The 15,452-nt window shown below is 55.5% G+C and overlaps 1 protein-coding gene across 1 annotated transcript; it reads left to right on the top strand.

The window, feature by feature from the left end:
* The first annotated feature begins 2,146 nt into the window (after positions 1-2,146).
* Positions 2,147-14,833, top strand: LOC118628153. The gene is made up of 8 exons (XM_036258924.1): positions 2,147-2,224; positions 4,814-4,922; positions 6,668-6,918; positions 7,530-7,638; positions 9,372-9,622; positions 11,711-11,819; positions 12,656-12,912; positions 14,355-14,833. The coding sequence occupies exons 1-8, from the start codon at positions 2,216-2,218 to the stop codon at positions 14,589-14,591; spliced, it is 1,332 nt and encodes a 443-aa protein (XP_036114817.1). The 5' UTR covers positions 2,147-2,215; the 3' UTR covers positions 14,592-14,833.
* The last annotated feature ends 619 nt before the right edge of the window (positions 14,834-15,452 follow it).

Below are 15,452 nucleotides of genomic sequence, written 5' to 3'. Positions count from 1 at the left end.
GATTAATAGCTGGGCTCCCATCTCAAGACACTGGGAAGAGGGGAGTAACTAAAACATCAAAGACAAGGAAGGAAATCATAGACAACAGAAAACAATGACATTCAAAACACAGAAAGAGTAATGAAAATCAAACAAACAAAAGCTAGCTCTTTGAAAAGATCAATTAAGTCGACAAACTTTTAAAAAGACGACAAAGACAGAGAGAGACAGAAATTCCAGCATTGGGAATGGCACGTACTACAGAACCCAGGGGCGTCAGAGGATCACAGGGAATCCTGTGAATGACGTCACAGACACTTGACATCTCGCATGACAGGCACGAACCACTAGAAAAACACAAAGTACGCAATAAGAAACGGGAACCTTACCTCTTTCTCTTCAGGGCGTATCAGTGCAAAGAACTGCTCAGGTGCTGATCAAACCCAACAGCACAGGCCTTGAGGGGCCATAAGCCAGCAGGGGGCGCAGGAGTCACGGCCCACAGGCCAGGCCAAAGGGGAGCAGGGAGGGGAGGGACAAACACCTGGGCTGCAGGGCCCACCTGACAACTTTCAACTGAGGACGGGCCCAGGCACTGGAGTCCGGGGACACAGGCCGCTCCCGCCAGCCTGTGACGGCCAGAGGCTCCGCCCTTCTGGAGGTCAGGTCCACTGACTCACTGCCTCTCGGCTGACAGAGGTGAAGCCCTCACCCTTAAACAGGAGGTCGCTGAGACGACGGGAGGGCCCCCAGTGGCCCAAAGTGACGCTCCTTGAAAGAGACAAGACCTTGAGCTTACATGTTCTTTTTCCATCTTGAACACGACTTAATGCAGGGAGGTGAACGCTCAGGGACTCGTACACTCCTTTTAGGAATGAAGCTCGTAGGAAACAGAATGGACGCTGCCCAGGACGTCGATCTGCCCCTCTGGCCTAGGAGCCTGTGGACGTCGGAGCCCGGTGTCTGGAGCTCTGTCTGTCAAGGGAATGGGAGCCAGAGGGTAACGTAGGGAGAGGCGGTTCCCCCTCCGTGTGCCGTGCATATGTGCTCTCTGATGGCAGGGTGGGGCTCTCTCTGCCCACATCCCGAGCTTGCTGCACTGTCTTCCAGTCTCCAGCCAGGCTCTCACCCCCATGTTCCTGCCTGAGCCTATGGGAGCCAGTGTGAGAGTCTGACCTGGCCCAGCCTCTCTGGCCCCTCCCACCCAGCTGTGTTGCAGCCCAAGGAAGGAGGTGAGTGCATCTTCTGTGCTGGGTGCTCAGCCAGTTCCCACCTCCCCCAGGCCGCACCCCTCCCCCACCACCACCCACAGGCACCCTGCTGTTCACCTTCCCCAGGCTCACAGCCCTGCTCCTCACTGGGCAGCACCAGCCCCTCCTCTGACCCGGCTGAGCCACTGGGGGTGTCTGAGCCGGCCATGGAAGCCCCTTCCCCTTTGCCCTCATCTGGTTTGCAATGAAAATGTGAGCCAGTTCTGGACAGGGAAGGGTGGGAGCAAGACACTGGAGGATTATGGGAAAGATGGTCTCCCTGCGAAGAACACACGTGATGAGAAGCATGTTCTTTACTGCTTTTGAACACTGCCAGGTGAAAATGTGCCCCGTGAGGCGGCTGCGACCTCAGCGCCCATCACAGCAGACGCAGGGACAAACTGATGGAAAAGCCGGGACCTCAGTGGCCTTGGTGAGCTGCTGAGCTGAGCCTGAGTCGCCTGCCTCCCGTGCTCCTGTGCCAGGCACAGAGGGTCTGGGCTGGCGAAGGCCCTGGCAGGTACGCTCTGCTTCTCGAAGCCTCATGCATCCCACAGGCAGCAAGTGCTGGGATCCCCAAGGTCCAAGACGCCACCGTCTGGAGGCTTTCCACGGAAGACAGCACCCGACTGGCCTGCCCCGTGGCTCCTGTACTTCATGGAGCTGGTGCAGGACACAGGCCTATGGGGGCACTGGGGTGACAGCTCTGTGCCTCTAATGTGTCCCCTTCCTGGAGGGGGAGCCTCGTCCAGGCAGCGGCACAGGGTAAGGCTTCGCTCCTACTCTGCTTCCAGGAGGCTCACAAGGCCCAGAGATTTCATGCTTCGGGTAAGTAATCATTGGACTAGGAAATACTAAGTTTCACTTTAGAACATACTTTACATTCCGTCATTCTTTGTGTCAAAAGGAAAGTGAAAGCGAAATTCTCACCTTGGTATAAAAGCAGTTGCAGCTGACCAAGAACATCAGAATCATCTGGGCTTCCAATGGCTTCGGTAAGTGCCCTGGACGTGCCTCTCGGTGGTCCTACAACGGGAGGGCAGCTCCCCTCCTGTAAAGGCGTCCTCTGCGTTCCTGTCCTTGTTGACGCCAGAGCTTGTCTTTGCGAGGCTTTGGTGGAGAACTGTGTGTCGTTTAAAAGTCTCTGTTTCTGCAGGACTGAGAGCTTCAGGCACAGGGAGTCTCCTCACTGCGTCCGCACTGTCTGCGGTGGGCCCCGTGTGGGAGGACATGTGGGTGTCTGGGAGCTGTGTCTGCCTGAGCTGGGGAAGAAGCTGCAGTGTGGGCTGATGAGGGGACGGGGACTTGGGAAGGGAGTGAGTCCCCAGCCTGTCCCCTCAGCTGCTCCTGGAGTGTGGTGCCTTCTCAGCCAGTCTGTTCTCCCTCCTCCTTCCTCCAAGGCATGTGTCCTGCCTGAGGAGCGCATGGGAACTCAGCACTCTGACTCCGACAGGCCCCTCCTAGCAGCCCTGCTGTCCGGACGGACACATGTCCTGGAGGGGCAGATGGAGCCCCTGGTGTTCAGATTGAAAGGAAGCAGCTGGACTCGGGCTATCCCTGGAAAGGGCGCGATTCTGGGAAGGCGCCCTGCACATTCCAGAGCCCTTTGCTCCTGCACCCCCGCTGAGGGGAAGGGCTTTATTGCGGCCAGAGTTACAGTCTGCCGCCTGGGAACCACCGTCCTACCCAGACAGGCCCGCTCGCCGCCCCCTGCTGATGGACAGTGCCCAGGCCTCACCTTACTTAGACATTTCCTTTCTAGTGAGTGCGCCCTGTACCCCCAGAGCGAGACCGCCTTGGGCCGGCCCTGCCCTGGCTCACAGAGAAGAGGCGCTCGCGGGGTCCTGGCCCTGGTCACTCTCCTGCCCTCCTCCGTGCAGTTTCTTGCTCCTATTTCACACCAGCCTGTCACGGGATCCTGGGATGCAGGGGTGAGGTCCCAGCACACAGGACCCTCCCTGATGGAGCTCATGGCCCAGAGGGGTTGCCCACAGGTATAGGGACCTGCATGGAGCGTGATCTGTGTGGGGACAGGTGGGGTCCTGGGGAGCCTGTGGACCCAGAGATGGCCGCTGAACCAGGCTGGGGCTTTCTGGCAGCTTCTCAGAGGAAGGACGTGTGTCTGATGGTGGAGGGGAGGAGGAGCGTGTGGGGAAGGGGGGGCAGAGAAGCTGTTGTGGGGAGCAGCACAGGTGACAGTGAGTGTGTGTGGAGGGAAAGGGCAAGTCCTTCCGTCAGCCTGGGGCAGAGGGCAGGGAGGGCGAGCGGGGTGAGGAAGGGTGGGCGTCAGGGGCCTGGGAGCTGCCCAAGGGCACGCCTGTACCCTGCGGATGTAGGATGGTCTTCACCAGAAGTGCCCTTTGAGAAGGCCACCGGGGTCTTGGGGAGACTGGACGTGGAGTGGTAAGGACAGGAGGCAGGGGCGGGACAGGAAACTGTGGCGCCACAAAATCGGGAGCTGGGCTCATCGGAACCACGTGCTGGCGGGAGAAGAACGAGGAAGTGGAGTGAGGGAAACTCGCAGGGTCAGCTCCTGTTAGACAGTAACTGGAATGAGGACCAAGGGAACTGACCCCTGGTCTCATCTGGCGCCTGGAAGATGGGCTGGCGGAGAATTGTCATTCGCTGAGTGGGGCGGGCACAAGGAAGATGAAGACAGAAGAATTCTCCAATCACAGAGCTGCGGCGCCCTGTTCGGGGACACTGAGGAGCAGGGCCTGGTGTGGCCGGGGAGGCAGGGAGGAAACAAGACCAGGGAGAGACGTGGCAGAGAGGACCCAGCGTTGCCGCTTCCCAGCTGCACGTTCTTGGGCAAGTTCCTCCCTCTCTCTGTCCTCAGTTTCCCCACATGAGCAGATGAGCGTTTCCCTCCCCTTGGGCTGTGGGGAGGTTGGGGTATGGTGGGAAATGTGCCAGCAGAGCCTGGTGTGAATGTGTCAGCCCCTCCCAGGGCAGGAACCTGGGCACTCCACCAGGGCCCCGTGTGTGTCAGCTCCCGTGTGTCAGGTCGGCGTCTCCAGGGGGCGTGTCCAGGGCTGGGCAGAGGGTGAGAGGCCCGTGCGGCCTTGCACAGCCGGGGCACACGGCGTGATGGAGACAGGAGGTCAGAGTGAAGGACAAGCTCAGGCTCACCTGTCTGACGTTGCTGCTGGGGCCCCATCAGGGAAGGGGTTCTACATGCAGGCTTTGTGTGCACCCCCCCCAGACACGTGCATAGACCACCTGCATATGCACGTCTGCATCCCAGTGTGTGTGCATCGCACACAACACACACAACATACATGTGCAATATACACACACACACATAACATACATACACTAAACAAATCTTCACTCTCCAAACACACAAGTCATTTTTCTAGGCTTCCAGCCTTCAGAGCAACCAGATTACAGGCGTCCATTCCCCAAGGAAACGTTTAGAAGCTGCAGCAGGCAGAGGACCTCACAGAAGCCAATGGTCCCCGGCACACGGGTCCCCAGGGACACTGTCAGGAAGGGCTCCCCAAGCCAAGTGCAGATCCGCAGCCACGGTCTATGCTGTTGCCTCGAAATCTGTCTATATCTTCCTGGTTTTTCTCTTGCAGTTTGTTGAAGAACCCAGGACTGGGGACATCATTCAGATTTCCCGCTCTGGCTACTCGCACTGGGCCATCTATGTGGGCGATGGCCATGTAATCCATCTGGCTCCTCTCGGTAAGGACTGCTGAAAGTATAACGTCTTTAAATAATATTTTTTTTCTGATTATTGATTTTAGAGAGAGAGCAAAGGAGGGAGAGCGAGAGATAGGAACATCAATGAGAGAAATATGGATTGCCCCCACTGGGGTTGGACCCATAACCAGGGTACGTGCCCTGACCAGAAATCGAACCAGCAACCTCCTTGTGCACGGGTCAACGCTCAACCATTGAGCCACACCAGCCAGGCTGAAAGTGTAATGTTTGAAAGATTTCTGAACACTGTGACAACATTCCAAGCCAAATGCCCCATGGGAAACCTGCGTTGGTTTCTCCTGGAGCAGTGCTGCAAGACAACGTCCATCTGCAATCCCATCGGTCCCACAGGTCGTGACGCAGCAGGGAGGGAGGTCCGTGACCCCCAGTGAGGCCGGGCTGCGTCCCCATTCGGAGCTCTCCAGCTCCACGCACTGTACCTGGGCACACAGAGTCTCATTTCACTTAAACCAGCAGCGTCTCTGAACGTCTGCGGTTCACCGAATGTTTCCCTGGGCTGTGTCCTGTGTGCTCACATGATGTCACAGCACAAGGTGTCCCGAGAGTCTTACTCACTACCCCTCGTCAGAAGCAGCTCTGCCAGGTCACACGTCACAAAGGAAGTTCTCCCACAGCGCACATGAGCTCCCAGGATGCTGTGTTTGACTCGTGGGCACAGAACAAGCAGGGTGACTCCGCAGGGGGAAGGAGAGGCAGGACCCAGGGTGAGCATCCTCAGTGAGCAAAGTGCTGCAGGAGACTGTGGACGGGGATGCACAGAGGCCCGTGTCCTGCAGAGCCATCGCTCCGTAACCGTGGACACCAGAGTCCGCGTTCTCACTGGACACAAACGGTCATCACGATCAGAGTAACCTATTGTATCCGACCAGGTCTCCATGGCCATCGTCCACCTTGACAGAGCTGTGAAAGTGTCTGACGTGATGGCAAAGAGGAAATGAAACCCCCTCATGCGGACGGCACTGAGGGGGCTGGGACAGAACGCATGGCTGTGAGGCCCGGGTCCTGTCTGTCTGAGGGCGCCACAGTGCTGCTGAAGGCACGGCCTCCAGTGCCAACATCAGCCTCCAGCCCGGACAGAAAGTGAGCGCTGCATGAGTGTGTGCTCCGTCATCTCCCTCTCGGGATGAGCCTGGGCTCGCACACAGGGGGTAGGGCTCCCTCCGCTGCAGGCTCGTGTGTGGAGTCTCCACGTGGCCGGGACTGTGCCAGAAAAGTGTAATGTTGTTTCAGGGTCTAATGTCAGTGAAAACTGGAGATGATAATATGTAGCATGAAATTATAAAGAAGAATTAGTGAGATAACGTATGAAAAGTTGTACAGTAGTGTCTGAAACGCATTGGAGACTAAACCACCCTGCTCTCTTTCTGGAATGCACAGAGCCCCAGGATGAACATAACAAACAGGATCACTGCCGTTGTTTACAATGGCTGAGCATTTGCACGGCCTCAGTGTTAGTCCTAGGCATTGGTCCACCGGATGATGCCCATTCACACCGTGGAACAGGCAGCCCCTGAGCATCACAACATCATTGTCCTTACAGAGCGTCCACAGCTCGTCAGGTGGAAAGAGCCAAATCTGTGAGTCCTCCAATCTCCTTGGAGGGACAGACACCAGAGCTCAGAACCCGTTTGTTCTTCCTTCCTGTCCTGTGACTTGTCTCTTCACCTCCCCTCCCTGCAGCCCCTGACTAATGTCTCTGGTTTCAGATGAGAGCCGTGGGGCTGGCCTCTCCCCCTGGAAAGGGGAGGTGAAAAGGGAGCTCCTGGCAGAAGTGGCGGGGGGCTGCCCCTATCAGGTCAACAACCACTTGGACCACCTGTACAAACCACAGCCTGTGAAGGAGATGATCAGATCTGCGGAGGAGCTGATTGGCAAGGAGATGGAGTACTGTTTTCAGAGAAGTAGCCATGAGCTCTTTGTCACCGGTCTGAGATATGGCCCGGCTCACAGCCGGCAGGTAAGACCCTTTCTGGGGTGGGCCCTCTCCCTTCTGCAGGGTCGCTCGGTATGGAGGGGACAAGGCTGTGAACCCAGAATGAAAAGTAGCCTGAATGATGTAAAACTGAGATCTCAGAGTACTGCTGGCTGGGAGTCCGACATATTAGAGTACATCTCAGGTCCACTCCTCATCCACTCAGAGTCTTTGGACAAGTCACTTCCTTTCTGGGACTCACTGACCCATGTGCAAAAGAGGAGATGGTTGGAGGCCCTCAGGGCTCTGGCCCCCTCTGCCCCTTTTGGATTCTTTGTCTCTCAGATCCACCCTAAAGGCATCCCCTGATGCCCCTGTGTGTAGTCAGGGAAAGCCTGGGCCAACCCCCGACCATGGCAGGTCCCCAAAGACCCGAGAGATCACTCGGGCAGGTGATGCTCACAGTCTCTGAGCCTACGTAGGAGCTCACGGACACTGTGATGTGAGATCTGGGCACAGCTGCAACCCCCTCAACTCCTCCTCTTCCTGGTTTGTTGTCCCAAACACACAGCTAGTAAGTCAGAAGCAGGATTCAAACCCAGTGGTCTTTCCTTCCCAAGCACAGCACCTCCAGGGCTCCGGTTCTTCTCTTGCAGTGTGTTCGAGAACCCATGCCTGGAGACATGATTGAGATTCCCCACATGTTCTATAAGGACTGGGCCATCTATGTGGGCGAAGGTTTTGTGATCCATCTGAGTCCTCCAGGTAAGGATCGTCCAAAGGCTAATTTTCAAAATATTTGTTAATGAGATCATGAGAGCAATGGAATTTGAAGCCCACCAAGTGGACCTGAGGAGGGAGACACATTGTCCCAGCACAGAGCTTGCTCAGAGTCCATCCAAATCCATCCACAGTACCCACGGGGGTCCGATAGGTCGCGACAGAGCAGGGGAGGCTCATCGCCTCCTGCGGGGCAGCTGGGCTGCGTCAGCCCTTGGATTCTCCAGCTCCAGGGTGGTTGACTCTGTTCCTCCGGACTCTGATGACGTGAGTTCAAGCAGCCCAGGTTATCCAGAGCTCACAGTCTGGCTCGCAACCAGGAAGGGATCTGTGTGCTGTGTTTCTCGAACATCTGTGACCTCACACACTGGGTGTCTTGGTATTTGTAATAGGTACTCCTTAGCAGAAGCAGTTTTCACAAGGGCCCATCCAAAGGAAATTCCCTGAAAATGCAGAGCACGCTCCTGTTAGTCGTTCATTTAAAACGTAAATATGACAGAAGCCAGAGAATGACAACGCGGGGAAACAGGAGCAGGAACGTAACTGATGTCCGTGAATCTTCAATGAAAGCATCTGCCAGGAGGCTGGGATAACCTGCCACGTCAGATGCCACCTGGCTCCTGTCCCACAGCGTGATGGCGACTTAGCCTTTGAGGCTCTGTTTGCATCAGGAAAAAAGAATTGTCCTCCACGTCAGAATACCACATTTGCCTCTTAGGTGTTTTCACAAGTTATCATTTATCCTGAGTGTGTTGTGAGAAGGTGGACATTTACTGTAAAAAGTAAATCAAACCCCTTGAATTCAGATGATGCCTAGAGCCCTTGTAAGAGATAGCATGACGCTGAGGACCTGTGGTCCTTTTTACATCTAACTGCCTAGGTGTGGACAGCTTTACCTGAGAGGCTGGATTCCTGGGCCTCTTCGTCCTTGAGATTAGAGACAAAAATATGGGCTTTCAGTGTGCTCATTAGTTACGCTTCCCCTGGGAAAATCCTCCCTGCACTCACTGCAGCAATGGAATTGGGGCTGAAGCAGCTGAGGGCTCTCCCGTGGCCCCTCCCTGTGCCCAGCACGTGCCAGGTCACGGCGTGCAGACACTTAGCCGCGGGACCCTGAGCCTGACTCCACACGTGGGAGGAGCTCGGCCTTGGAGCCTGGGGAGGCAGTTCCGAGTCCTGGTCCTGGGAGCTTTCCCAGCACAGAGGGGTCTGTGAATGTCTCTCTGCATCCAGTTTGGTGGAAAATGGAGATGATATTTTTCTTGAAGGGCAGAAAGAGAATTAAATTAGACAATATGTGAAAAGCAGCCCATAGAGCCGCTAAGCTCGGTGCCAAGAAAACTGCATCTGTTCCTGAAACACCAGAGTGTGAAGAAGGACAGGGATCTCAGTATATTCCTACCCTGCCTGTTATCACGGCTGAGCCCTTGATCAACGCAAATGCTCAGGAAAAGGGGTCACATTTCCCATGGACATGCGTATACCACCATACCGTGACACTGTCTTGTGACCCAGCCATTGACAACCATGACATTTACCGCATGTAAAGGAATGTATGACACCTTGTTCGCAAACAGAACAAATTATGTGGTTTCTCTAATTCTTTCAGGGAATTATTTCCCAAATCTTCATGTCCGGCAGGGTTTGTCTTTTTGTCACCTCTCTAGCCTTCTGTCTCACTACTTCCTCAGCCCACGACCTGTCTCTTTGATTCCCAGGCGAATGGCACCTGTCCATGTTTCTGAGTGGCAATGCTACGGTAACAAAACAGCCCCTAGAGAAGGTGGCTTTGGGCTGCTCCTACAAGGTCAATAACCACTTGGACTACAAGTACAGACCCCGGCCTGTGCCTGAGATCATCCATTCTGCCGAGAGCATAATTGGTCTTCAGAGGACATACACAGTTCGTAAGGAAAACAGCGAGAAGTTCGTCACCGATCTGAGATATGGCTGGCTCCGTCGTGAGCTGGTAAGGCCCCACGTACCGTGACCCTCCTCCCTCTCAGTTCTCCCGAGAGTGGGCATAACGTGGGCTTTTGGACAAGCCCCAGTGTAGCCTGCATGGTATTTCTTGTATTAATATTATAGCATTAACACACAGAGTAGTGCGAAAGCATCCATTCTCATAGTAGTGCCTCCGTATTAATTCTCACAGTAATGCTACTGCATTCATTCTCACCGCAGTAGTATAGCATTCTCTCTCATAGTAACACCCAGCATTATTCTCATAGTAATGCCACATGATGAATTATTACCGTAATGCTATGGCATTCATTCTCACCGCAAAACTGAATGTCAGGCATTTAACGCTCTAAGCTCATGAAGTCCCGACAACAAGCGGGTGTGCACACGTGGCCCTAGCACACAGCGAGCCGGTACCTTCTCCAACTCATCCAACAGGAGATGAGGGTGAACCCAGGCGTATCACATCCTTGAGGAGCACTTTCAGTCTGGAAAACCTTCCAAAGGATCAGAGGATGAGGGTTAGAGGGATGAGGGTGGAGAGAGACGAGGGTGGAGAGGGACGGGGGTGGAGAGGGATGAGGGTGGAGAGGGAGGAGGGTTCAGAGCGAGGAGGGTGAAGAGAGTGGAGGGTAAAGATGAATGAGGTTAAGAGCAGGACCAAGAGCACCCTAGTTGGAGAGCACAGCTTTCTGAGGCTCCAGGTAGGTCACTGCCTGATGTTCCCTTTGAAGGTGCCCCGGTGATAGGGATGGGTAAGGAGTGGTTGGGGAGGGACCCAGCGGTGAGGGACAGTATGTCTGACCCCAGTGAGAGCGAGGGAAGTGGACACAGGTGGAAGGAGGCAGCTGGTACCTGGATGGGGGCTGAGGGAGAGAAGGAGGGAAGGATGACTCCTGGCCTCTGATTGAGCGACCTGGGCTGAGTGACCCCAGAGGAGGGGGACAGAAACAGGCTTCAACCATGGGGCTGGAATGGACTGTGGGTGGAACACGCAGTCCCGGGGGGCGTGTGAATCAGGAGAAGAGCCGCCAGCACAGGGTCTGGGGTGGGAGTGGGAAGAGCGAGCTGCTGACTGGCTGAGCGATCTGGGGGAGTCCCTTCGCCTCCGCAGTCCCAGCGCCCACACCCCGAGTGGGGGTCGGCCCACCCTGTGAGACCGAGGTGCTGTTCGGTGTGTGTGAGGAGATGTCCACTGCTGGATGTGTGGTCACCACCGGGTCGGATGCTTGGCCCGGCTGCCCGCAGTACCTAAGGAGGCTCCAGTCTGCGTCTCACAGGAACGAGTGCCCAGAGGGGGGGGACAGAATCTGAGGCCACTCAGCGACACTATGGACAACCTCCTTGAACACATGCCTCGTTGACAGACTAGTGGAAGCTCAGTAAGGACCACAGACCAGGAGAAGTTCGCAATGGAATCCCCAGCTTGTGACTCACAGTTCCCAAGACGAGGGCCACGAGGGCCACATGAGGAAGCGCTGGGCTGGTAGGAGGCCGAGAACGTGGGGAGAAAAGTGGGCAAGAGAATGACTGAGGCGGGTAGGCAGGCTGAGGACCGGCCTGTGGGCATACTCTCTGCAGCCTCCAGGCACAGGGCCCAGTGTGGGGATTAGGGCCCCTGGGCAGTGGCCTGGGTGTGACAGCCTCTTGAAGGAGGCAGTTGGGCTCTGGGCTCTGGGTTGGTTCATTTGCATTTGAAAAGTATGCTTATGGCCCAGTTGGTAGCTGTCACCAGGAACTGGCTCCCCCTGGGAGGAATGTCTCTGAGCCTTCACTAAGACTCAGGATGTCCAAGTATCAGAAGAGAAGGTAAAACGCAAAGTTACTACCCCACCAGGGGGCGGGACAAATGTGCTAGGGCCCTTGAGATTAGCAGAAGCAGAGAGACAGGGTTACCCCAACCTTTGTCTTGGCTGCCTGGCCTTCCTGTCCCCAACAGGCTTCTCAGAGATGACAGCAGAGATGGGGACCTGGCAGCCCCGGCTCTTCTCCCTGGGTGCCCACTAGGTGCCGTGTGGCAGCGAGCCGTCCACAGCTCCCCAGCCAGGCTCTGCTGCTGGGACACTTTACACTCTCCCTGCTTTTTCTGTTGTAGTCAAGAGAAGTCCCAATACCTGGCGACCTGATTGCAATTTCTCGAGGTCGATTTAAGCACTGGGCCATCTACGTTGGAGACGGTAGTGTAGTCCATGTGACGGCTCCAGGTAAAGATGAATTATTTGTCTAAACACCCACTTTATGTTGAGTAGGGAACTTAAGAGAACCCATTGCTGAGCTAATTAACATCTGTTTCCTTTTGATTTATATCATGTCAGGTGCTAGTTCAGTAAGTAATGGAGTGTGGACTCCACCAGGTGACAGTGTGTGGTGACTCTCTCCTAAGTGTGCAGGAAGGACTGTGCCGGTGGGAGGAAGCAGGACAGTGCCCCGGAGCCACAGAGTAGAAACTGCTGGGCCTTGCAGTTGTTTCAATTGTTTGCTCCACAACTTCTGTCCCTTGGGTGTGTTACTCGAGTTCACTGGCCCAAGATCAGTCCTGGGAAATGGGGACGACGTTTTCACCTGGGAGGGGTTGCGATGGGGTCTGATGGGGCCTGACTCCTCCCGGTACATACTCAAAAACTCCAACACCTGTCTGAGTTAGAGCCATGCCTTAAGATGCATGATCGGCAGTATTTTCATGATGTTACTGGGTATAGTCAAGGACAAGTTTAAATAACCGGAATGCCTAACAGTCAGGCATTTGCCAAACACATGAAAGCACATCAGAGGAGCACCCGGGCAGCCATGCCAAGTTCCGACAGAGTCCCCACTGGTTGCTAGGGGAACATGTGTAAGGAGGTTAAGTGTTTAAGTTACAAAGTGATAGATCAAACAGTTGCACTCTCACGAAATGTAACCTCTCACAGGAGGGATGAGCAAAGGAGGAAGGACAGTGACCGTCAGGTCACAGCAGAACGCTGTCCTGTCTTTTTCCCTCCTTTTTCAACCTTGCGCTGCTGAGCACGGCGGCCCTTACGGTGTCTGTCTGTGATTCCAGATGGGTACCACGTGTCTGGCTCTGCCAACAATTGCAAACAAACCACTGTAAAATGTGAGCCTCTGAAAGAAGTGGCTGGGAATGACAGGTACTGTGTCAGCAACTACTTGGACCACAAGTACAGACCCCGGCCTGTGCCTGACATTGTCCGTTTGGCAAAGATGACAGTGGGTGAAACCTGGAAGTACGACCTTGTGTCCTCCAACTGCGAGCACTTTGTCACTGAACTGAGAAATGGCCTGCCCTGTAGTGCACAGGTGAGCGCCCCAGGGGTGATTCCTCCTGCAGTTCTGGTTCCCGGACACGAGGGGCCGCTGTTCGTACGGTCAGCGGAGCCCTCCTGACACCTCCTGACACCCAGGGACCGACGCTGAACTTGCTCAGGGTCTCAGAGCCCAGGGCAACTGCACAACGTGAACCCCTCGCTCTGAGTCCGACACCAGTGTTGTGCCCCCTGAACCCCAGGCTTTCTGCTCTATAGGCGCACTCGTCAGTGGGCAAAGTCTTTCCAAAGGGTCAACAATGCCACCCTGGCCGTTTGGCTGTGCGGTTGGAGCATCGGCCTGTGGACTGATGAGTCCCATGTTCGATTCCGGTCAAGGGCATGTACCTCGGTGGCCGTTCGTCCCCGCCCTGCTCTTGGTCACGCGGGAGGCAACCGTCCTTGTGTCTCTCTCACATCGCTGTTTCTCTCTTTCTATCCCGCTCTCTCCCTCCCAATCTATCTGAACAAAATAATGGAAAAACGTCTTTGTGTGAGCATTAAAAAATGAAATAAAATAAAATAGAATAGAATAAAATAAATAAACAACGGGTCCCTCAAGCCTCCAGGCAGGCCGCTGCCCCGCATGCCAGGCCCCGCCAGGGACTCGCCAGGGGACTGCCCTAAGGCCACTGTACTCACGACACGTGGTTTTCTCCTCCGGAAATGGGCCCGCGCCTCTGTGCGGCGCTTCCCAGCCGGCTGTGCGCCTCCATGACCGGGACGCGCTGGGACAGCCGCGAGTCCGCGCACGCGCGAGCCTAGGTGCTGGCAGCGGGTCCTCCCACAAGCCTGCGGGCGACCAGGGCAAGAACTTCCTGTCCCTCGGCACAGGAGAGGAGCCGAGGCTCAGAGGAGTTGCACGGTGTCCCAGGCTTAGCAGCCTCCATTCTGTGCCCCCAGCTGCCCGAGGGCACGTTGTCCTCCGCCACGAGGGTGCCCGGGGCTCCCCTGCCCCTAGCCCACAGCAGCCCCTCTTCCAGCCCTGTGAACCCGCAGCTGTCTGCATCCCGTCTGACAGCTGAGCTGTGTGTACACGGAGGAAACCTGAGCTCAAACCCCAAACCAGCTTCCCTGCCTCGGCGGGTTTTGGACAGGACACTTGCCCTCTCTGGACCAGTTTCCTCATGTGCAGATGAAGGGTGGATAGAGGACCTGTGAGGGAGGGTCTCGGGGGCTCTAACTACACGCAATCCTTTGCCTCTGAGCTCAGCTCTGAAGGCAGATCCTGAAGAGTCCAGTGGGAGTCGGGAGAGTCTGGACGAGCCAGGATCCAGATAGGATCACCTTGTCCCCAGGGGCCTGCAGGGAAAGCTGCTCCGGTCCTCTTCTTCCCGGAGGGTCTCTGGGGAGGACAGAGGTGTATATGCCTGGAGAGGGAGGGACAGGGACTTGGACTTCCTTTAACTCTAAACAATGCACTGTTCTACCTTTCAGAGTAAAAATGTAGTTGATGGGATACTTGCAAGTGTGAGTAGTGTGTCAGTATCTGCTATTGGAGTAACACTCACCAGATGTAACAAGAGCTTCCGAAGCCTCGAAGATCTCTCAGTAAGAGGCTGCTGCGCGGACCAGCTCTCCAGCTCTGTGTGTGATTCTCTCCCCCTGGACTTTGGAAGGACCAATTATAACAAGACGTGGCTTCTTGAAGAACTAGATGAAGGAATCCACTGACCCCTCTGTCAAATATTTCTACGACTCGTGCAGACTCAAGAATCTTTGGAAAGGAAGCCTCTACAGCTGAGCACCTGCCGGCACTTCGAGCTGCCTAATTTTGAAAAAGGCTCTTGAAATGCCAGCTTCAGCCTCTTCCCGTGTAACAGGGTGATGATCAGCGCTTCGCTATTTTGTTGAGATGATGTAAAATGTCATAGCACGATCCTCGGCCAACAGCAGACGCTCAATAAATTTGCTTCACGCACTTGCCCTCTGCCTGGCTTTATTTCCCTCCCCAGTGGGCAAGGGACTGAAAACCCTCTGGCCAACGCCAGCATGTGGTGAGTGAGTCCAGCATCCCTGCCACAAGGACATCTTCCACCTCCTTGCAGTTCATATCAATCCCGACTGTGGTCCTGCATGCCTCAGGTGTGGTCAGAGCGGGGAGACCCCATCCTTCCAGGCTGCCAGATGCTGCCTCTGCCACCAACTACCTTCCCCAGAGGGTGGCCCCTGGGGACTCATCCTCAGTCATGTCCATGGCCACCACTCCTCTGGCCCAGACGGACCGGTGACACTTTCCACTTTGCTGCCCATCCCAAACATATGAAAGTCTGGATTTCCAATGCCCACAGCACACAACTCCCAGCAGGAGCTAATAAGAATGTAGGGGAAGCTGAGGGACACCAGGGGGAAGGGATCACAGAGTGCTGCCGTGATGTAGGGTGACTGTGCTCCAATCACAGTCACAAATCTGTTCACGTACTTTCAGAGTCGCGAATGCATGTCCCTGTAATGACCCCGATCGGCCACCACGTCACTGGGCTCAGCTCACCTCACACAAGGCTGTGCTCGGACATGGCTGCTGACCTGCGGCCC

The sequence above is a fragment of the Molossus molossus genome, unplaced genomic scaffold, assembly GCF_014108415.1.
Source record: "Molossus molossus isolate mMolMol1 unplaced genomic scaffold, mMolMol1.p scaffold_m16_p_13, whole genome shotgun sequence".
NCBI classification, from domain to species: Eukaryota; Metazoa; Chordata; class Mammalia; order Chiroptera; family Molossidae; genus Molossus; species Molossus molossus.
Note: the sequence above shows the minus strand (reverse complement) of the source record. Positions and strands in the feature narration are given on the sequence as shown.